General features: G+C 40.3%; 1 protein-coding gene across 12 annotated transcripts in view; it reads right to left on the reverse strand.

Moving 5' to 3' along the window:
• The window catches only part of ADD1 (adducin 1), a 74,413-nt gene that overhangs the window by 6,686 nt on the left and 45,310 nt on the right, over window positions 1-22,417 (reverse strand). For 8 of the 12 annotated variants that reach the window (XR_013545581.1, XR_013545580.1, XR_013545579.1 and 5 more), the window contains 3 exons: window positions 17,622-17,778; window positions 10,275-10,370; window positions 4,736-4,769 (listed from right to left, as the gene is read on the reverse strand). Coding sequence is in view for 8 of the 12 variants with exons in the window: in XM_078394107.1 (XP_078250233.1) it covers window positions 4,736-4,769; window positions 10,275-10,370; window positions 17,622-17,778 (287 nt within the window). In the remaining 4 variants the exon portion in view is untranslated. The remainder of the gene's footprint in view (window positions 1-4,735; window positions 4,770-10,274; window positions 10,371-17,621; window positions 17,779-22,417) is intronic. The other 4 variants (XM_020811200.3, XM_020811199.3, XM_020811198.3 and 1 more) reach the window with 1 other exon arrangement.

The following is a 22,417-nucleotide window of genomic DNA, read 5'->3' on the forward strand; positions in this document are numbered from 1 at the left end:
TCTTTGGCACGGCGAAGTACCGGGAGTAGAATCCATTTTTTAGATCTGCGATCGGAACAGGATGAATGGCGTCCTTTTCTAGAAGTGACAGAACTTCCTCCTCTAGAGTGGGATCGAAAGATGTGTGACTTACGAACCCTAAGGGAGGAAATTCTATAAATTCCAGTCAGTAGCTGAATTGGATGATTTTTTAATGCCCATGAGTCGTTTGTGATGGAAGACCAGTTTGCCAGAAATGGTTGTAGTCGTGTGGTGATGTGACTTGTCTATGTGTATGACAAAGTTAAAGATACTTTTTTGATTTTGAAGACGATAACTGGGAGCGGAGGAAGAAGCCTGAGATGACCTTTGCTGAGGTAAATTCTTATAAGGTCTGTACTGTTGCGAAGATTGCTGATATTGTGCATAAGACCTTCTCCATTGAAATTTGTTATATCTAGGTTGAGGCTGGATTGAGTAAGGTTTGGCGGTCTTCCTTATGAAGCTCCTCCAAATGATTATCAGTTTTCTCATTGAATAGTCCGGCAGCATCAAAAGCAAGATTTTCTACTTTGGTTTTGACATCTTCTAGGATGTTGGCAGATCTCAGCCATGCATGACTGTGAATAGTGACAGCAGACATGAGAACTCTGGCAACAGTCTCCGCTGCATGCCTAGTCGACAACCTTTGATGTTTTGATACGGTTTGAGCTTCTTCATAGGAATTTAGGAAACCCTGCCTGACGTCCTCTGGGGTCATTTTGAGATTAGGTAAAATCTTCAGCCAGAGCTGCTTTTGGTATGACCCCAGAGCAATTTGATAGTTTATGATTTGCAAGAGGAAAGAAATTAAGGAGTAGATCTTTCTGTCAATAATCTCCAGCTTCTTACCTTCCTTGTTAGTGGGGGTAACATGAGATTTTCCAGAGGGCTTAGTGCAGCTTGTTTCCACAATGAGTGAGCTCGGTATAGGATGTTTAAGCAGGAAATTCGTGTCATTGCCATGGACACGATAAAGATTTTCTGTACGACAATAGAAGGGGAGGTAGAAGGCTGCTCCCAGAATTCTTTTATAATCTCCATTATCACTGGTACAAAGATAAGACTTGGAGGTGGAGACCTCTCCTGATTGATGTCACCAAAAATAAAGTCTTCAGTAGGTTGGTCCACTTCCAATTTCAGAGCCCTTGCTAGTCTTGAGAGCACCTGAGAATATGAGGAGAAGTCCTCTGAGGGAGACGAAGCATGTGGATCCCCAGTATCAGAACCAACAACTTCTCCCTCAGGAAGGTCCCCTTGGCAAGGTTGCGATGGTAACTCCTGCTCAGACTCTGAAGATGCCGCAGAGGAAACTTCATCCGGATCCAATGAAAAAAGACCCCTTTTCATTTTGCGAGGTTGTCTTTCAACGTCGAGAGTTGAAGACTGGGTCTGCTGTGAAGAAATAAGAGCTGCTGATGTTGAGGGAACAGGGTCTGTAGGAGGTGGTACTGGGGCCCTTGGACCTTCGAAGTCGACCTGTCAACATCGATGATGGCGACAGGGTCAAGGAGACTCAGAAGACAAAGAAGAAGAAATGTAGACGTACTTTACTTTCTTGTGTTTTCGACCTCGATCGGTCGACGTCGAAGAAGAATCCAAAGAGCTATAGTCCCGTCGACATCGATGGTGGTGACGAGCCCTTGCTCTATCAGAGTCGTCCAAGTCAGAAGATCTATTTTGATGTCGGTGTTTGGATCAACGTCGAGTCGAGGAACGGTGTTTCCTCTTTGAAGAGTGCTTTTTACGAGGGGATCTCGACCTCGAACGGGCTGACGAGACCGAAAGAGCCGAAGACCCCTGCCCATGAGGCATTGGGCTGTGTGGGGCACAAGTCAAGCCTGCAGTGGCTCCAGCAAGCTGACTCGGCGTCGGAGAGGAGATGCCAGCCGGAAGAGACGGCTCAACTTGTCGAGGAGGGAGCGAAGGGGCTGCCTCCCACAAAGATTCATGGTCTCTTGATGAATCCTCCAAAATAGGTGATGGTAGAGCTTCAGAAATAGGTGGAAGCTGAATGGAGGATTCTTTCGGCTTAACAGGAGCCTTTCCCTTTGATTACTTCACAGGTTTTGGAGCAGAAGAAGCAGTAGATTTCGACTTCGAAGTAGCTTTTTTAGAAGAAGTTGCCTTTTTGGATGCTTTAGTAACCTTGGAAACCACTGATTGAGGAGAAGTCCCCGCTTCAGAGTGAGGGGTGGCTGAAGGTGAGGCCATTTCCATATCAGAAGATCTAGTAGAGGCTAAGGTAGATTCCCACAGGTGGTATTTAAGACGTTGTTGCTTAGCTTTTAAAGCGGCTTTGGTGAAGGCTTTACAATACCTGCAAGACTTAGTGAGGTGAGATTCACCTAAAGAGAAAAGGCAACGATCATGTCCGTCTTGATGGGGGATCTTCCTAGAACACACTACACAATGGCTAAACGGCCCTGAAGGGGACATAAAAGCAAAAAAGTCCTACTGTTAGCCGTTTGCGAAGCAGGGAAAAAAGGCGGGAAGTTTCCGAGGCAGTCAAATTGAAGGGAAATCCAAAGCGCGAGTCGATTAAAAAGGTAGTCCGCGTCAGGGAAAGAGAGAGTTCACTAAGTCAATCATATATCCAATATCAAATCCAGAAATATCAGTCCAAATAGCGAAAATATACAGAGCTCGAAGCGAGAGGTTCCAAAACGCTAGGCGGAAAAATGGAACTGAGGCTTGGGCAGGCAAAGCATGCGCAGTATAGGCAGCCTTAAACTTTGTTACTTTTCTCTTAAAGCTCGAGAATGTTCCGAGAGGACCAACGCTGGCGCTGGGTTAACCCTTTTGTGTGCATTCACAGAAGACAACAATGAAGAACTGTTTATTTTGTAAGCCTTTCTAACAGTTATATTTAACACTATTTTCATCAAAAACTCAGAATCTCAAGAATGTGTTAGCTCCATGATAACCTCTTCAAACTCAGCAAACAAGAATGTTAGAAAATTTTAACTGGGTTAAGGTAATTTAAAAGCAGAGTAAAAGGATGCAGCTCTTTGGCAGGTTACCAGTTGCAATTAGTATTGCTCAAAGTACTTCCCAGTCACCTTTAAATACAGTTCAGTTACTTCTCTTTCTTTTCCTCCCTTTCACAGCAGTTAAATACTGGAAAAGAAAAAGGAGCACGAACTCTTTTCTGACAAAGCATTATTATCATCTTCTTAAATATAATACACATGTGGAAAATATTTTAAGCAACCCTCTCTCTTTAAAAATCTGCTGAAATTTAAATATATCTAGCAAATGGAGTCACTGTAATTGCAGTATCTGTTTGTAATGTGATGGTCTAAAATAACAGTTTTTTGAAAAAAGTAAATATCTGTACATTGTCTTCTTGAGTAAACAACTTTATGATAATGACACTGTACAGCTAATCCTTATATACGATTCTAGTTAGTTTCAACACAAGGAAGAGCTGGAACTCTTTCATTTTACAAAAATATATGCTGAAACTCTGCCACAGTGCATATATGAGTGTCACAGACTGCCCAATTTGCAGTTTCTATTTGCTTCTGTTCCTTGTGCTACATTGTAGATGATCATTTGTTTGGTAGCAAAACAATGGGAATGAAGGGTACAATGGGAATGAGGTCAATTTACTGACCTCAGAAGGATGGAAGGCTGAGTCAACCTTGAGCCAGCTACCTGAGCCCAGGATTGAACTAAGGTCATGAGCAGAGTCCTGACTACAGTATTGGAGTGTAACTGCTGTGCCACGAAGCTCCTCATGGTGCAGGCCATTAACCATTAAGGGTGTGAAAAAAGGACATGAAAAAATAGACCCCTGAAAAATCTATACAGCCACAATGAGGTAGGCTGACAAGATATATCCATCTGCTTCTCTCCTAAGACAATTTTAGACTTTTGTTAGTGATGTAAAGAACAATACAGCACTCTCTTATTTTTTACAAGAGATTTTTATAGTCTGAAGTCAAAATCAGTATCTGAGCTAATTGTGTCAGTTGTAGCTACATAGCTGCGAAGATACCCAGAGATCTGCAACTCACACACATATCTAGTTTAGGGAGGAAATTTATAGGCAAATGGGTAGCTTGACAGCACTCTAATCTTAGATGTTCTAGTCAACACTGTTGAACTCTTGCAGGGAAGACAGAAGAACTGCAAAACTAATTCTTGGCTCCCTCCCATTCTGGAGATGTCCTCTTTCTTTTAACCATGAACCCACTTCCATGCTTGCAATGAGAAAATTACAGGCAGGCTCAGAGATACGTTTAACTTTCATTTTGTGTTGGTAGCAAAATTCAAGACTTCTGCCTGAAGACATTCTTTTTGCACCTCTCTGGGGATCAAAATTTCAGTATATGTGGGACTTCAGTTGTGCAGAGGCACTCCTAATGGCTGGCTGGGTGGGGAGAATCTGGCTTTTGATCTCTTCCTCAGAGCTCAGAGCATCATTGGGAACTTTGGAGGGGGATATCTGCTCCCTCCTATGGCTGACAGAAGACATATCCATGGCTGCAGAATCGCAGCCTGAAGAACACAGGCTGTAGTCTTGTTAATTGATCTGCTTTTTTTTTTTTTTTTTTTTTTTTTTTGGTAAAGCAACTTAAAATAGTTAAGCACATTCAAACTGTGTAAATGCCTGACACAAGGAGGAAACATCACAAAAGATGCAAGAGAATGAAGCAAAGCACAGAGAAGTCAGGGAGAGCAGCAGGAACAGGAATGGAATGATACTTACTATGGCAACAGGTACTCTTTAGCATATCCACCTCCTGTTTGTAACGCAGCCACAAGAAGGAAAAAGCACAAATAGAGAATCTATGCATCCATCACAGCCATTGTGTTACATTAAAAGAATGGTTAGTACCATTCTTATAGACTACAGAATGAGGTGGTATGAACAGACAACTTTGTAACAGACAAGTGATAAATCCCAGGGTAGGAAGGAAACACAGAACGCACCTTAGATTACACCTGTTTGTAACTTATTTTTGTCAGTTCACTGAAATGTTCTTAACATACGTATCTGGCCTTGCCCTCATTAAGCAGGGGCCACAGAAGAATTAAATCTTAATCTAAAATAATGATAAAAAAGAAATATATGGCTAGAGGTGTAATCCAGTTACAATAATGATTAAGAAATGTGCAATCACTAGTCAGAATTCTTTAAACCTCTTCTTGATCCAAGAACCATCTTTAAAAGCAGATTTTCCCATTCATTCCAACAAAGGAGGCATTGTTACAAAGACTTGCCTCTCTCTCAATGTGAAGACTCCCTTGGGTGGGCGGTGCTCTAACACATGCACAAACTGCTATACCAGTGGTTCTTAACCTTTGTTATCCAGATGCTTTTGAACTGCAACTCCCAGAAACCCCAGTCAGCACAGCTGGTGGTGAAGGCTTCTGGGAGTTGCAGTCCAAAACTCCTGAGTAACCCAAGGTTAAGAACCAGTGAGCTATACTAGGCAATCCTACTCCTATCAAACTCAGTGAAATTGATAAGTACCAGCTGTGGCTTGACTGAGGAAGTGTAAACATTACCAAATTTTCAGAACAATTGGCAAACACTGATATTGACATACTAATTATTCTATCATTCAATAAGGACTCCAAGCAGAGAAAAATAATTTGAGAAGTATCTCTTTAGAATGCTTGGATAAAATAAACAACAGCTAAACGATAGGAAGAAATGAGTGCAAAGTGATTTTAATTACTGGATCAAAACAAAATTCAAGAGTACAGTGAGAGAAGTTACTTCTGCTTGTTGCTGCTGTATCAAAGGAAAACAACCCAACAGCTGCTCCTTCAGGAAGAAAAATCTTGCTAATCCTCCACACAGCCAGACTTAACATGGTGTTTCACTCATTTTTTATGGTCTATACATTTCAGTTGGAGGTGCTGTAGCGAGAACTACTTGGCACTGTCCATGCTGAAGGGGGAGGACAAACATAAAGCACTAAACCAACCATTCCTACTCACCCTGGAGGCAATCCTTCTGGCATTCCTGCGAATCAGACACATTCAAAGCAAAACTAATATTTATAATCTGGCTGCAGCACTGTACTTGAGGCCTTTCCATCTAAGCCCTAAGTTTCAGACAGAATAATTTCTCAAACACTGACTAAGGCCAGTGCAGTCAGTGTCGGGAAAGAGGGAAAAGGCTGCAGCACAGGAAATCTCTGTATCTTTCCCTTAGCCTGAGGGAGGAGGACAATACACCTCCTCCACACAAATGTTTATGCCAGTACAGAGTAATAGCTTCTCTTTAGCATGCCAGGTTGTATCAGAAGACATAACCAACAGCAAAGGGCATGATAAGAGATGAAAGGGAACTCATCAGAGGAAGAGAGAGAGAAAGAGAGACTTTAGTCATGGGTGAAAAGGCAAGTAGATCTATGGAGTCCTTCTGTCAAACTGTACTGTATATTGGTTGTGACTTCCTAAATAAGAGATCTTGGAGCTACAGTTGAAAGTTCAGTGGAATTCCATCCAATGCATGGCAGCAATGAAAAAGGTATAAGACTTAGAATATCTGATAGCTTTTATGATATGATTCTTATACAGTGGTGCCTCGCATAACGAGCGCACCGTTTAACGACGAATTCGCATAGCAATCTATTTTTTGCGATCACTAATGCGATTGCATTGCGATGTTTTGAATGTGAAAACATCGCATTGCGATGACTGGTAAGCGTTTCGCATTGCGATGTTTTTAGAACAGCTGATCGGCGGTTCCAAAATGGCCACCGCAAGCATTTTCGCGCGGTTTCCTCGCTTACCGAGGCGGCGAAAATGGCGGCACTATGGAGGATCTTCGCTGAACTGTGAGTTTTCGCGCCATAGGAATGCATTAAACGAAGTTTAATGCGTTCCTATGGGGTTTTTAGTTCCGTTTAGCAATGTTTCCGGATAGCGACGATTAATCCGGAACGGATTAACGTCGCTATGCGGGGCACCACTGTATTTGGGGAAAGGAAATACTGGAAATTAAGGAGAAAAATAGTAGAGAGCTTTATACTCTTGTACAGAAATGGGACAAAAAATTCTGCCAGTTTTATATTATTACAGTTCCTCTTACCAATGCAACTGAATGGCAGGAGGTTAAGCATTTCTTCATACCTATGCAAAGTAATGTATCAAACTAATCAAGATGTGTTCCTGGCCACCAGCATAAACACATTCATGGAGAAAGGTACTTAAAAACCAATGAGATGTGACAATCACACATCTATTAAATACTCATACAGTAACCAGAATCCTGTTGGCGATATATGCATGTGTTAGTTAAATCACATAATCCACAGTGGTGAATTGCTGCTCATGAATGTTGCATTACGAGAAGAGTGCTTGCTTGTGCAACAGACGTGAACCTACTCAGGCTACACCTTTTTACTTAGCCATTGCAGTGAGTGGGCATGGGATTTTCAGACTGATCAGACTATAAATCTCATCACCTAAATGTGGCTCATTTGGGAGGAAAGGCCTGAAGTGCACGTTTTTAAAAAAATACATTTATTATTTTTGAGACATACATACATGCATACAGAACAAGCAAAAACCTACAAGATAATCAAGAGCACATAAGACCAACAAAACATATAAGCGGGGCGGTATTTCCCATACCAACTTATCCATTATGTAATTTCTGACTACAGCAGATCGTATGCCTTATTCCCATACTATTTATTTATTTATTGATTGATTGATTTATTTATTTATTTATTTATTTATTTATTTCCTGCCCATCTGGTATATCATAGTATACTACATCATAGTATATTACATCATAGTATATTCGTGTGTATCTACACATGATATATTTCATATCCCTATTTTGTATATCTAATTGTCTAACATCCTAAATTTATAATAAATTTTATGAATTCACTCACCTGCATTTCCATCTATCCATTTCTCATCATATACCTTTCTCATTTTCTCTTTAAAGATTACTTATCCACCAATAAAATTCACATAGGCCAGTTCATTCATCAAAAATCTCCATTCTTATAGACAAAAAGATACTGTATGTCTAATCTTGTCAACTACTGTAATAACTATAGTCACTATTGTAATTCACACATATTTGATATCTCAATATATGTGCCTCAAAAACAAAAGCATCCAATATCATTATTCATCATCATTTCTAAAATTCATAAATTACATGTGCTTCTCTATCATTAAGTTTCATATTTGGCCAAATTTGCTTATAGTATATTACTCATGTTACTTTATATGTAAATATAGTATACAGTATATTACTAATATTACTTTATATGTAAATATCTCTCTCTCAAACAAATGATTTATTCAGCAAGTAACTTTCTCCCTTTTCATTTTTGCTTATCAGCTCCAGTGTTATCAATCCAAGATTGGCCTCTTTCCTCGTTTTTTTGTGTTTTTTTTGGCCAGTTTTGAAATGCCATCTATAATATCTCTTTAAGACATTTTCTATCCCGTTTACTAATTTCATCCCAATATAGTCAGTGTCTTGATTTTGGAGCAACAAAAATCTGTCCGTTCTCTGATCGTAAATTTCTGCCCCCAAATTTGCCCATTTCTTCTCCTTTACATTCTTTCCCATCAGACCAGTCTCAATATGTTTACCCCTTTCTTTCCAACCTCCCCTTTCGTCCTTTTTGAGCATCTTGTCCAACTTTTTGAGAAAAACAGTCTCTCTCTCTCTGGCAATAGCAGTTGTTAAGTAAGTTCAATGTTTGTTCATACTGCTTTAAGACAGTCTCTCTCTCTCTCTCTCTGATTATAAATTTTGTGGTTTGTTTAAGCCGTTTGTCTTCACTCTCCATCTTATCATGCAGTCCAGGAAGTGTCATCTTAAATTCTGTCCTCACTTCTAAAAACTGAGCCTTGATTTGACTGATTATGTCCAATTGGAATTCTTGAAGAAATCTCTTGAAATAAATCTCCGTTGTGGGTTCCAATAATGTGTCTCCCCATCCAACCATGGCCGTAACAATCAGAAGGTTAATTACTCAGATTTTCCCTCATGATTAATTAGCTAGTCCGCACTTAAAGTTTTGCGAAGGAGACTCTAATCATAACTCCAGCCATGCTAAAGATGTTATTTGATTTATAATCCACCTTGTAGCTCGATGCAGAGTCACATAGAGTAAATTGTGCAGAGTTATTTAAAGTTCTTAAGTCCTGAATTTATGAAAAGCCAGTTCTGTGGGAAGAAGGGTTAAGAGAGGGGAAAAAACAAAGTTGGTTTCATTTTCCAAGTTCTGTCAGTTGTGACGCAGTAAGAAAAACTCCAATGTTACAGGCATTATCAAAGTTATGCCGCTTGAGAGCTTCCCCCTTATCAGCTTCCAAAAGAACACATCTGATATTTTACTTGCTGAAGCTTAGCAGATCATTAATCTCTGTTCATGCAGTCAGATAATAAATCTTCATATCTCCCCCTCTCTGGGCAGCTAACTCACCATCATGGCGACTTCACGAGACAGTTGCGTGTGGGAAGGGAAACTTCCAAAAGATAGACCGCTGTCTGAAATTTGGCGTTTCCAAAGCCTCCACTTGCAGCAAGTCCACTCTCCTGTGGAAAACTTACCCCCCCTTCTCCTGGGGGGGGGTGTCCGCTGACTCAGAGTAAACCCAGGGGAATCCAGAGCCCTGGAATATCCCGTTCTTGCTCCCCGTCACTCCACATCTGAAGTGCACGTTTTGAGATGTCACCAGGCCTAGCTCCACTCAGGCTTCCTTGTCCAGTCCCAGTGCTGGTGGGGAATTTTCTTTCTGACCAGGGAGCTAGGCCAAGCTAAGTCTCAAAACCTTTCAATTTAGGCCTTTACTCCCAGGTGAGCCACACTGTGGTTGTCAGGTGTGGATGTAAATCACGCAGAACACTCAGAATAGTCCAAGAAATCCCATCCCTAGCACTGAGTTATGCAATTTAACTTACACATATGCAGATCACCAACAGGATTCTGACCACTATGTGCTAAGGTGAAACAGTAAGATATAGCCTTCACTTCAATGCTTTGTTTGTGAGGTTTGCATGTTGTTAGAGAAAGAATACTAAACTAGATGGACCTTTCACTTGACCCAATAAAGGACTTTTTCAAATTCCCAATGCACATTTCTTTATTATTGTGAAGGCAACCACTTTTGACTACACATTTAGCTAAACACATTTAGCTACATGGCTCTACAGAGAACACATACATGATATTTCCTCCAATGAGGTAATTAAGTGAAACATGAATACACAGGTGCAGCTACACAATTTTTTTTAGCTTCAACGGACATACCTTCCTCTGGCTTAGCTGGACTGCTGGGTGGAGTAGAAGCAACAGTTTGGTCAGGATAACCTCCTTCTCCCTGCTGCCTGGCATCCTCTGAATCTTCTACAAATGTATTGACATCAATAGGTTAAAAAAATAACTCTTATCACATTTCTATGGCATTTCGCATAAGCACAATAAGCAGAAATCTACAAGCAAAATCAAAAGATAGGGATGCCCCAAACAAAAAATGATTAACTATGAAACTGGACCTCAGATCACCACCAAATCTGGCACAGAAGTAGAAGAAAGTCTGCTCTTGCTCTGTGCCAAATTTGAGGACGCCAGGCAATGGGTTTTTGAGTTGTGATTTTTAAAGTGTAACTCTGTTTTACCTTTGTAAACAAGCGACTATTTCATCAGCTAATAGAAAAGAGATGGAAAACATAGATAAGACAAAATGTGCATACCTGGGGAAAAATCTTCAATTTGAACTTCTTTTTCTTCATCCACAGGAATTGGCTCTAATTCAGACCATTTGATTACTGATTTTTAACCCTTAAAACCTGTGAAATTGCTGCCTTTTAAAATAAAGTCTGAGAATTCCAAAGGAACTATTTGCATAGCATAGCATTCAGAATATGTCTCTAATCAGCCCACAGAGGATGTCTGTCACTTTTAACCTTGTCATGGCCTTCAGTGTGAAAGAAAGCATTTAAGTCCTTCCTGGCCAAACATTCTTAGCTCATTTCTGTGGAAATATTTTTAAAGCTATTAATATATACAACACATTTTACCAGATTATTCATGAGTAGGCTTGCCCAGTTTACTCATAAGTTTATGGATCCACATGATTTTTAAATGTTATCCTCCTTTAACAAATGTCAGATCATAGATCCTATTTGCACCATGTAAATCATGGGTCTCCCAGTACATGGCTTTGCAGTGGTTCAAAAACATGGAGATGATGCACGGATCCTGATGGAGCCACATGATTTTTCTGCAGGATCTTTCCAAATCTACTGTCCACTCATAGGCCCCCGTTTGTGCCCATAGACTACAATGCAGAAATCATGGGTTCCTAAGCACATGGCTTTGCAGTGATGCAAGCGCATGCATCTGAAGCATGGATCCTTATGGTTCCACAATTTTTACACAGGATCACCCTCAAACCACTCTCCAAACACTGTGCCTATAAGACTACACCACAAAAATCATGGATCCCTCGGCACATAGTTTGCAGTGATATAAAACACAAATGTAAGGCAGAGATGCTCATAGATCCACATGGTTTTTCTGCAGAATCATCCACACACCACTATCCAATCATAGGGCACATCTGTGCCCACAGACTACACCACAGAAATCATGGGTTCCTCCAGTGCATGGTTTTGCAGTGGTGCAAAACATGGATCAGATGCATGGATCCTCATAGATCAACATAATTTTTAACTAGGATGATCTCCAAACCACTGTCCAGCCAAAGGCCCAATTTCTGCTCATGTATTAAAACACAGAAATTATGACTCCAGATACATTCTGATTGGTCAGAATATTATGCTATGCAAATAGTTCAGTCATTTGGAATGCCCACATTTTTATTATATGTGCAATGGTAGGATAGAGTCAGGTTAGTCATTTTAGCTTGAGTGAGAGTGCAGGCTTGACTTGATTGAGCACCCACTTTTCTGGCTATATTTAGTATATCTACCAACACCACATTTCAAATAACTTGATTTTTGTCCCTGTCTTTCCTCACTATCTTCCTTTCACATTTGTTGTTGTTTAGTCGTTTAGTCGTGTCCAACTCTTCGTGACCCCATCCTTTCACATAGTATGCATGGTTCTGACTTTGCTTTCCAGTGTCATTCTTTGCTAACTCCAACCTTTTCCTTTAAAAAAAATTTCAAAAATCAAAGGGACATATTTTGGAAAACGTGTACACAACATATCCATAAAGGTTTTGGTCCAATACAACTTTTCTTCTCAGCTTGCCTAACTCAAAGAAATGTCTCAAAGAAAAGGATATGAAATTGGAAAATAGCTTTCCCGTCTGCATTTGGTTGAGCGGGATTGGCAACATTAGTTTAACCAAGAGGTTAAAGGGTGTGTATGAGAGATGGGCATGAACCTCAGTTCCAAGGTTCATGCACTTCATTGGTGTGGCACCACAGATGCTGTGTGTTTGCCCCCCCCGCCAGCTCCCTCTGTTACCAGTTGGCACGCACTCTTTCTCCTGCAGCAGGAGCACAGACTTCGCTTTTTCACCTCCTCCAGCAGCTGCCCACTCAAAGGCAGCGCTGCAGGAATCCCTGCTCCACCTCCTCATCTGAGTGAGCAGCTACCAGAGGAGGCAGAGAAGGAAAGTCCATGCTCCTGCTGTGACAGGGTGATCACGCAAAGAACAGGAGAAAAGCAGCGCATGCTGGCTGGTGAGTGGAGAAGCTGGCAGGGGTGGGAGAAGTGAATGCACAGCACTTGTGGTGCCACACAGATGAAATGGCACCAACCTCCTGCCATTTCTAGTGTGTATGTTTCTCCACTTTATGTGTTGTACTTACTCAAACCTTTGCCTCACCATTTCACTAAGTCCAAAACAGCACTTCAAAATATTTTGACACAGAGGGACTATAACCATATCCAAGAAGTTCTCGCTCTGTCTTTTCCCAGTAACCATAGTACAGATCATATGCTCATCTTCTGGAATCCTCTACCACTAGATAATTCTATATGAGGGAAATTTCTGATTGGATTTGTGGGTAAAATACGTATATTTAAATTCCCATTTCAAAAACCTAGTAAGATCTTAAAAAGCAGATGGAGTTGGGTGTCATCAGCACACTGTTGGTACCAAACCACAACATTCTGGGCAGCCTCTTTCAGGTTTTTCATGTATATGTGAAATAGTGTGGGGAATCCTGGAACCCTGAGACACTCCACAGGCTAGTGGTCAAGGTGTTGAACAGGAGTCCCCCAGCGCCACTACCACTCACAAAGTGACACCACACAAGGGAAAATCCCAGAAGCTGACTCCTTTTTTCATCAGTTAATCACTTCTCACCCAAACACAAACCAATTTTCAGGGCTGTTTTTCAACAAGTGTAAATGGTAGTGAGCAGAAGAGAGTACAGTATTCTGTAGACCATCTTGACTGCTGCTATTGGTGTTGTCAACATTAGGGCTGCCCTTTGCTATGTAAAGCTTGGCATCCTTTTTCCTGCTAGCAGTGTGGGCATGATATTTTGCAGCAACATTGGGCCATTTGAATCGTAAGTAGAGATCGAGTATTCATATATGAATATCACCGCACAGGTGGAAATAATGAGTGGAATCATCCACTCATGATTTCACCGCTGCCGTCAGCTCCACAGAGCCTTCCTATTGCGCTATTGTCCGGAAGTGATTACCCAGTCCTGGCAAGAGGCGGGATGACAAGCCTCTCTGTTAGGTCGCAGAGTGGCTAACCCACTGAGGAGAATGGTGCGATAGGAAAGCTCTGCGGAGCTGGTGGCAGTGACAAAATTGTGAGTGGACAGTCCCTCGTTATTTATACCTGTGTGGGGATATTCGTATTTATATATGAATACGAATACCCCATCTCTAATCATGAGTACAGAAGCAGAATATCCCACATTCATAAACCAAAGGTTTTTTAAAGAACAGAATACTATATAATAGAGTTGGGGGTTTTAGTATTCGTATACGAATATCCATGCACAGCTGAACTTAACGAGGGTCCAGCCCTTTGAGCTGGACCATCCAATCACATATCCGCCTCACTCATCCTTTCAATCACTCCTGGTGCACTGCTCTCTTCCCACTCAGCTGGCCCCTTTCATCCATGCAGGGAGCCTCGTCCTCCCTCCCCCTGCCTGGAGTGGCTAGCCAAGCAGGAAGAGAGCAGAGCTCCAGGAGTGACTGGAAGGATGATCGAGGCCACCACCTCTCGCGGATACGTGAGTGGATGATCCAGCTCCAGGAGCCGGACCCTCATTAAGTCCAGCTGTGTGGGGATATTCGTATTCACATACAAATATGAATACCCCCATCTCTAGTATGCAATATGTCATTCTATACATAATACAATGCGTAAACTGTACTTTACTCGAGAAACAACATTGCTAAGAGGGTAAATGGCAGCCTCTTAATTAATTTGTTTACTTATTTATATTTATTTATTCAATTTTTATCCTGCTCCCATTAGTGTCACAGCACTACTCTGAGCACGTTACAACTCATAAAATAGAAAACACAAATATTAAAACTGGTAACAACAACCCTAAAAAAAACAGATGGCGCCGACTAATCTCAGAGTGGATGGAGGAAAAGAGGGGAAGGAAGAGGAGGGAAGGGGGAGAAAGGGGGGGAGAGGAAAGTGGTCAGCTGGGGTTGGTGTGGAAAGCCTCCCTGAAAAACAATGTCTTTAATTGCTTCTTAAAAGTCCACAGGGAGGAGCCTAGGCGAAGCTCCTCTGGAAGCTGGTTCCATAAAATTGGAGCCACTGCAAAGGAGGTCCTGCCTCTTGTAGAGGATTTATGAGCTTCCCTTGGGGTGGCCACCCAGAAGAGCCTTGACTGGGATGATCTTGCGGGTCGGGCAGATGACATTAAGGAGAGATGCTTCAACAAATAACATGGGGCCAAATCATGGAGGGGTTTGTATGTGTCAAAACCTTGAACCTCTTAAGTCCTTTTAAAGAGAAAGAGGGTAAAATCTTTAAAATAAATTAAATAATTCATAAAAATGGGATTTTTTTTAAAAAAGCAAAAACTCAGACCTCCCCCTTGCAATACCTAGGAACTGACAGTGAACATAGGACTTTGCAATACCACAGTTAGCTATTTCCCTGTGCTGAGATCTTTACCGTTAGCCAACATGAGCTCTACCTTCAACTGCCTCTGCCTGAAACCTGATTAGAGGTGGGGGTATTCATATTCGTATACGAATACCCCCCATCACTAAACCTTATCATCCCCAGGGACCAAAAAGGAGTCCCATATATCCCACATATTCCTAATGTATTATGCTTTCTGCATTTTTTTTGAATCACCTCTGTGCTGGTTGTTAACCTTGACTGAGAAAAACAGTATAAAACCATTTTTTTGTTGTTATTAAAACTACCAATGTAAAAGAGCACTTTGTACTGTACTTTCTCTTAATTGCTACGCAAAAAACTTTTACTATATTGGGCATGCAAAAATATTTCCAACAAATATCTGTAACCTGTATACATTTTCTACACCTGTTCAATCCACTGTTTTGCTACTTTTATCTAAAAAGTTTTCTGTGTTATTTGTAAACAGTAAAATTTATAAACAGGAAAATGTAACCACATTGTGTATTTAACTGCGGTAGCCAATACCATTCTGTTAGTAAAAACATAGCATCTCCACCGACCTCCTTCTTAAAGCGAGAGAAAAAAATAAGCCTCAACAACTGCATTTCTTGCCAAGTTGTCTTGGCAGTTCCAATCAGTAAGACTTCTCCCCTAATTCATATCTAACTGCATGTCACACCTGACAATCTGGGGCAGAACAGAAAGACAACATGTAGATTCCAATCCTCACTCTGCTCCAGTTACTCAACTGAGTAGAAGTGGACTGGGGTAAAAGAACATCTAAACCCTAAACTCTAGACAACCTCTTCCAGTGGTTTCATATATATGTTTAACAGCACAGGGGACAGAACAATGACCTGAGAGACTTCACAGGTAAACAGCCAGGGTATCAAATCACTTTTTGAACCCCTGCCCCTGTAACCCTGAAGGACCACAGCCACTACAAACCCCCCCCCCCATGATTCTAACCCATCAGAATGAGTCTCTAGTCAGCCAGGCTGCTATATAAGGCAGGTGTCAGTCAGAAATCTGCTAGGCAGGGGCTGATAGGGACCCAGACAATCTAAGACTAAGAAAGGGCTGTAAGGGTCCAATAAATGACAGGGCTAAACATGTAACTAAGGCAGTTAGTTTCTCAAAGGATATGTACCTCAGACAGGAATAAAGATGTAACTGTCTAAAATATGGAATAGGGCTAAATAGGGCTTACAAATATAATGGTATAACTATGAGAGAATTAGTTATTCTCCAGAGAATACCAAATGTCTAAGCATTATAAGTTGCATTACGTTTTATACATGCTTATAAATAGTAGAAGTTAATACATGTTTTAAACCAATATACAAGCAATCATTCAATATCATGACTGCTGGCACAAACACACACATATGGGAGAACATAAAATTTTACTCTGTACAAAAGTGGATTTTTTATTTAAACATTTCCAGCTGGTATATGCAAACTCTGCTAAGCTGTAAGTTATATTTTATTTATTATAGCCAAAAGCCAACACAGCACCACCAAAGGGACACACTCCCCCTGTCCAGTTCCTGATATAGATACTTTGCCAAGACAAGCAAAACCAACTTTATCTCATAGCCAGGCCTGAAGTCATAATACATCTCCTTCAAAAACCCCTAGAGCCATGATATGCTTTTGAACCTTGCCCAAGAATGGAATATTTCAGACTGGCCAGTAATTATCCAGTACAGTGGGGTTCAGAAAGGACTTTTTCTACAGAGATCTTCCAAATGCCTATATCAACGACATTACAGCATCCGAATCAGAGCAAACCTGAGTGATTTTATTTGTCCACTTCAAATGTTTGTGGGTAACAAAATAATAGGCCCTTGACTATTCAAGACAAATTTGCTTTGTCTTGAATAGTTCAACCACTGTGCAGGTGCAACAGTGGCAGTAAAAAAGGACTTCTTTGCTGCCATCAATGCACAGAAGAGTCATTAAAAACTAAATATAGAGCAACTGGCAATACTTGGCTCAGTGGAAGGATATTTTTCATTGCTGCTATTCTGTCCATGCTTTCAAATATGTAAAATGGCAATGAAAAGAGATTACTAATTTTTAAGTCCATAATGCTATGATCTATTACTTTTCAAACTTGGTATGACTACAACTAAGAAGAATTTAAATTGCAGTATGGGGGAAAAAAAGCAACAATGCCTTCAAAACACAAGCATTATGCTTCAGTCTAATGCTGCTTGATTTCAAAGTGGGGTGTGACTGCACCAAGACTGCTTGCAAGACAGGATGTTAACTGTATTATTTAGCAAACAGGAGGCTACACTATCAAGACCCAGGAAGTCTACACTGTTCATACTAGTATGGATAGTGAAACAAGAAGCGCAATAATTCTACAAAAAGTTTCTCTTTATGTGCTAAACACATTCCTCTAACAGCAGCACTGGAGAGAATGCAAGCATCAATGCACAGAAAGCTTCAAAAAGGTGGCACACATTTAACTACTATTCTTTATATTGACACTCCAGTGGGACATATTATACTTAATATATACAGACCTTCTGACTGCCTCTGTTTCCTTTCTATTTCTCTGCGATACTCTTCCAATTCTCTGTCTGTGAGCTTGTTGAAGGGATTTGGTCCTGTTGTGCTTACTATGACTCGTGGCTGATATTCCTTCTCTATAATTGCCTTTGATGCTGTCACCAATTCTCCCTAAATTAAAGAGAAAGATAAAATAAAGCACATTGACAATGAGTGAGAGCTTTAAAAAAGCTGAATACATTTAAATTTGATAATATACGACACTGAGGTTTTCATTTAGTTTAGAAAATATAAGACTGACCACGTTATCACATGGTCCTAGTAGCACATATGTCACTGGTTCAACTTGAGAAATCTTTTACTAGAATCACAACATAACTAAATTATTGTAAGCTTATGAAACATCTTCGGCTGAAAGGTAGTCTATAAATTCAACAAACAAGCAACCAGTAATTGCCCTCAGACTGACTGACTAAGGAGTAACATCACACCTACTTCTAATTCTTTGCCAGCATATTCTTTTCCTTAAATAGCTTATCAAAATTTAATTATCAGACCCTAGATTTTAATATATTTAAAAGCATGCTCTATGTAGTAGTGAAAACTGAATTACTGAGGGTCTCAGCTGCACATCCAAAATAACCTTACCCTGAACATTGTTCAAAATATTTAGGCTGGAAAAGGCTTTTTGTTCCTGCGAGAGGAAAAAACCTGGGAGAGAACTTTCCTCTTCAGCAATGATACTAGAATTTCCCTCTTTGTTATTATCATTGGAAGAAATATTAATAAAGTTCTCATTTTAAATATGTGGTATGAGTCTGTCATCATCTGCACCACTTCTAAACCCACCAATTGCAGGAAACAGAAAGCATCATTGGCATTCCTGATTAATTTTTATTTATTTACACATGTTAAAGGGCAGACTCAATGGCAGTTTACAGTAATAAAAACACAACATAATAAAAACAGTGGGCTAAATCCACTTGTTAGTTGGAATTAAAACAACTTCACTTAATCAACTGCTGAATACTGTATATGTATAACCATTGGTTCAACAAGTCTGCTCCACTACCAATTAAATTCAAACCAATAGAATCTATCATAAAACTGAATGGGATACGACAAAACCACAGAACCCGAGACAGAAAAAAGCAAGATAATGTTAAAAGCCTAGGCACATATGAATGAATGAATAAATAAATAAATAAATAAAATAAATACCTTTCTTTAGCTGGCAAAAAAGGAGACTGCAATAAATACTAGTAAAGCTCTTCGAAATTCAAAGGATCCGAAAACAACTCCTTTTTTTAGACAGGCATAACATATGTTTCACTGACATATGGTACCTAAAAGAGCTTAACACATGGGCAAGACAGGAACAGGTGTATCCCTTGAGCAGTTTGCATCCAAAGCCCTTCTGCAGCTTCAAAAACCTCAAAAGCAAACAAGCATCCTTGCTTTGTTAGAGTAATTCTCTGACCGCTCCTAATTCTCAGGCCTTCAGAACTCCCCTTTAAAGGAGACAGTTCTTTCAGGACATGCAGTTTGCTTCCTCCCCAAAACTAAGTCCAGTGCATTGCTGTCTTCCCACTCCTTCAGGCACTTTTGAATCTATAAAAATAGGGAAAGGAAGGACTAATCACATCTTGCTGTGAAAGAATGAAGTTGTTCTAGATATTAATATCAAAAAATTAGTGAAAGAGCTATTAAGGGTAACATGCCTTGCACTAGACAATGGAAGACATCAATCCTGGGAAAAGTATTCAGTTTCCTATGTAGGCAAGACAACAGCTACATCTTGCCCAATAGGAGATAGTGCACGTTGGAGCTAATGAGTGAAAGGAAGGGCAGCTAATATTAAGTGGCCCAAGGGGTCAGGGTAGGTATTCTCACAAACTGAAGCATGCAAGCTGATGGCAAAATAATCAGTTCAAAGGTGAGACTTGTGCAGGTGGAGAGTCTGTGAGCCATACATTAAAACAAAACCCTGAATATGGGGCCTCCTGGGAAGATGGTGATAGCACTACAGCTGTATTCAGCTGCTCATTGGCTCTGTTTTGCCCTGTTGGCCTGAAATATTTTTAGAGACACTTTACCTACCTTACTGCAGAGACATTAGTTGCATTTGCAGGACATGGGGAAGAAAAATAGATCAAGAGCAAGATCAACCCTCATTCCCTGCCAAAACCTGTCAAACAATTATGGATCAACAATCTGATATCACAAAAGGACTTGGTGAGCAGTTCTGCTCTTGCATGCTCAAATAGATATGAAGTTCTTTGGTTAGAATCAGAACCTAAGATCAAGCAGAGACAAATTCTCCTTTAAACAATGCGTCACCATCAAAGGGTTGAGTTTGCAAATCAAATGGACCATATATTCCAACTGGAAAGCTCCACCCCTTGGCTACTTCTCCAAGAAGAGGCAACAGCTGGAGGCGTGAGCTAGGATAAGGGAGGAAAATGCTGTAGGCTGGAGATCAACCAAATAGTGCTGCACATTACTAATAACTAGACAAATCAAGGACAAAGGACAAATAGGAGAAATATCCAACATTCACTGAGTCCCCTATCATGCTCAGATATCTGGTTTATTGACCTGTAGAAAGTTGAGAGACAACCAGATTTACTGTTAAATGTAAGAGTTCTACTGACTTTTAAGCTGTCAACAATACTCTCGATGTTACTAAAAATTAAAAGGTTTCTATCCATTTTTGGTATGTTAGCAAATAGAGTTTTTGATGATGAAAAGATCTGTCCTCTGACTGCAACCAATGCTGGCAGAATGCCAACGCATCTGACCTTGAAATCTCAGTGTTTCCAGCCTGCTCAACCAAAATTTCAACATTATCTCATGGTGATAATAAAGGAATAGCACATTAGCTATTAGTACTTAATTTGCTAAAGGACAGAGCTCTATCAAAGCAGTATCTTAACCCCTTAGAAACCAATCCGCTGGAAGATAAGTCTAACCTCTCTGTGGATTTGGAGGGCATTAAGAACAGAGTAGGGAAAAATAAGTAAGTGCTCAGTGCCCTAGGAAAATAGTCATCACATGACTTACAGTTAACAGGATCAGTGCTAGATCTGACAAGGAAAACAGCTCAGCACCTCAACTGAGATATCTAAGGATGCCTCAGAATTCTGCACAAACAAATGCTCCAAAGCAAGCTGTGATGTAGTTGAAGCAGTGTGGGATATGTAGTCAATGAAATGTAAGATGGAGTGAGACAGATTCTGTGTGAAGATGATTTGAGAGACATTGGAATGTGTTTTTCCAAGTGCTACGAGAGTGTTTTTCTAAAAACCAGTACAGTGTGGTGGTTCGAGATAAAGCTGAAGGTTGGACAAAGAGGCTCGTGAAAGACTCAACATTCCGAGCTAATTGGAGAAGAGATAGAACACCTGGATCTTCATGGGAATTGGGGGCAGAGGAAGGTGTTACAGCCCCTTGAGGCTAATTGGTTAACAGCCATGAACTGTCAAGAAGAAGGGAGGAGTTAGAGAATGTAGAAAATGGATGATGGGTTATGTGGGAGAGGTTCAATTCCATGATGAGTGGAGAGAAAAAGAACTTGATGGTTTGAGCATATGGTTTGAAGGAGAGAGAATGTGAGGAAAAAGAAAGAAGGAGGTGGGGCTACCCACCTTAGCCCAGCTTATCAGTGCTTTTTTATTTTAATGGGGATTAGTTATTTTATTTAACTGTAATAATCTTTGAGTATGTTCTTTATGCTAAAGATTGAGCAATATTAACTGATTCTATGAAACTCCATTTTTCTAATAAAAATTATAAAAATTCTTGCAAAAGGACTGGTCTCTTGAACAGCAGGGTCTGGCTAAATCCAGCAAATGGAGAGGGCCACAAACTAGCTATCTAGTCCTACCTAACTGAGTTGTTGTGAATTCTAAGGAGTCACAAAGCCTATGTCTCTGTACTTGCAAAGTACTGAGTAAAAGTAAAGTGTTCTTTTAAGGTCAGACTTGTTTAAGGGGCTTACGCTACGCACTGCTGAGGTCTTGGGACTTGCCTCAGTGCAAAGCTGGTAGGTAAGTGGCCTATGGAACTTTCTGACTGAGTGCTAAGCACTCCTTTTGCTAAGCACACAATTAATCTTACAAAGAATTCTCCAGAAAAGTCTAACCTACCAAATCTGGAAGGCATCCCAGTAGAATCAAACAGCACCAAAAGTATTCTAACTGAATCTAATTCTTTGAATTACTTAATCCCTATTAGAGGTCAGTCTGAACCACCAAAAAAATCAGAAAATAGCAATAGTTGGTACATACTTTGAACACTCCACAAGATCTAGTGTTTATCAAGATGAAACTGTTGCTCAACAATTAGCTGCCAGCTCAAATCATGCAGTGTGTTTGGACCCTTCACTTGATCAAAAACCAAACAATGGTGGAGAAAGGGGGTCACAGATTACATGGCTATTATTAAAGGGGGTTAGAACTATAAAAAACCCCACTGCTTTAAAAGGAATGAATAAAGTAACATTGTTACAAGTCATTATGCTACTTCATGAAAATAACAGTGTTATGCCCTTGTTATTTCCCAAAGTAAGATGTTACATGTCCCTGGCATCCTTGTTCATGGAATCCTTTGATAAAGTTTATTTATCTAATAAAAGTATGCTTCTCAAAACAAAGATATAAGGAGATTCTAAAGGCCATGAACGAGGCATCAAATCCCATGCCATACATAGCCTTGACTGTATTGTTATATTGGGCAACCAAAAACACAACAGATTCTGATGTAAGATGTACTTTAAAGGTTAGAAAAATAATGGAGGTACCTACACTGG

The sequence above is a fragment of the Pogona vitticeps genome, chromosome 5 (assembly GCF_051106095.1).
Source record: "Pogona vitticeps strain Pit_001003342236 chromosome 5, PviZW2.1, whole genome shotgun sequence".
NCBI lineage: Eukaryota > Metazoa > Chordata > Lepidosauria > Squamata > Agamidae > Pogona > Pogona vitticeps.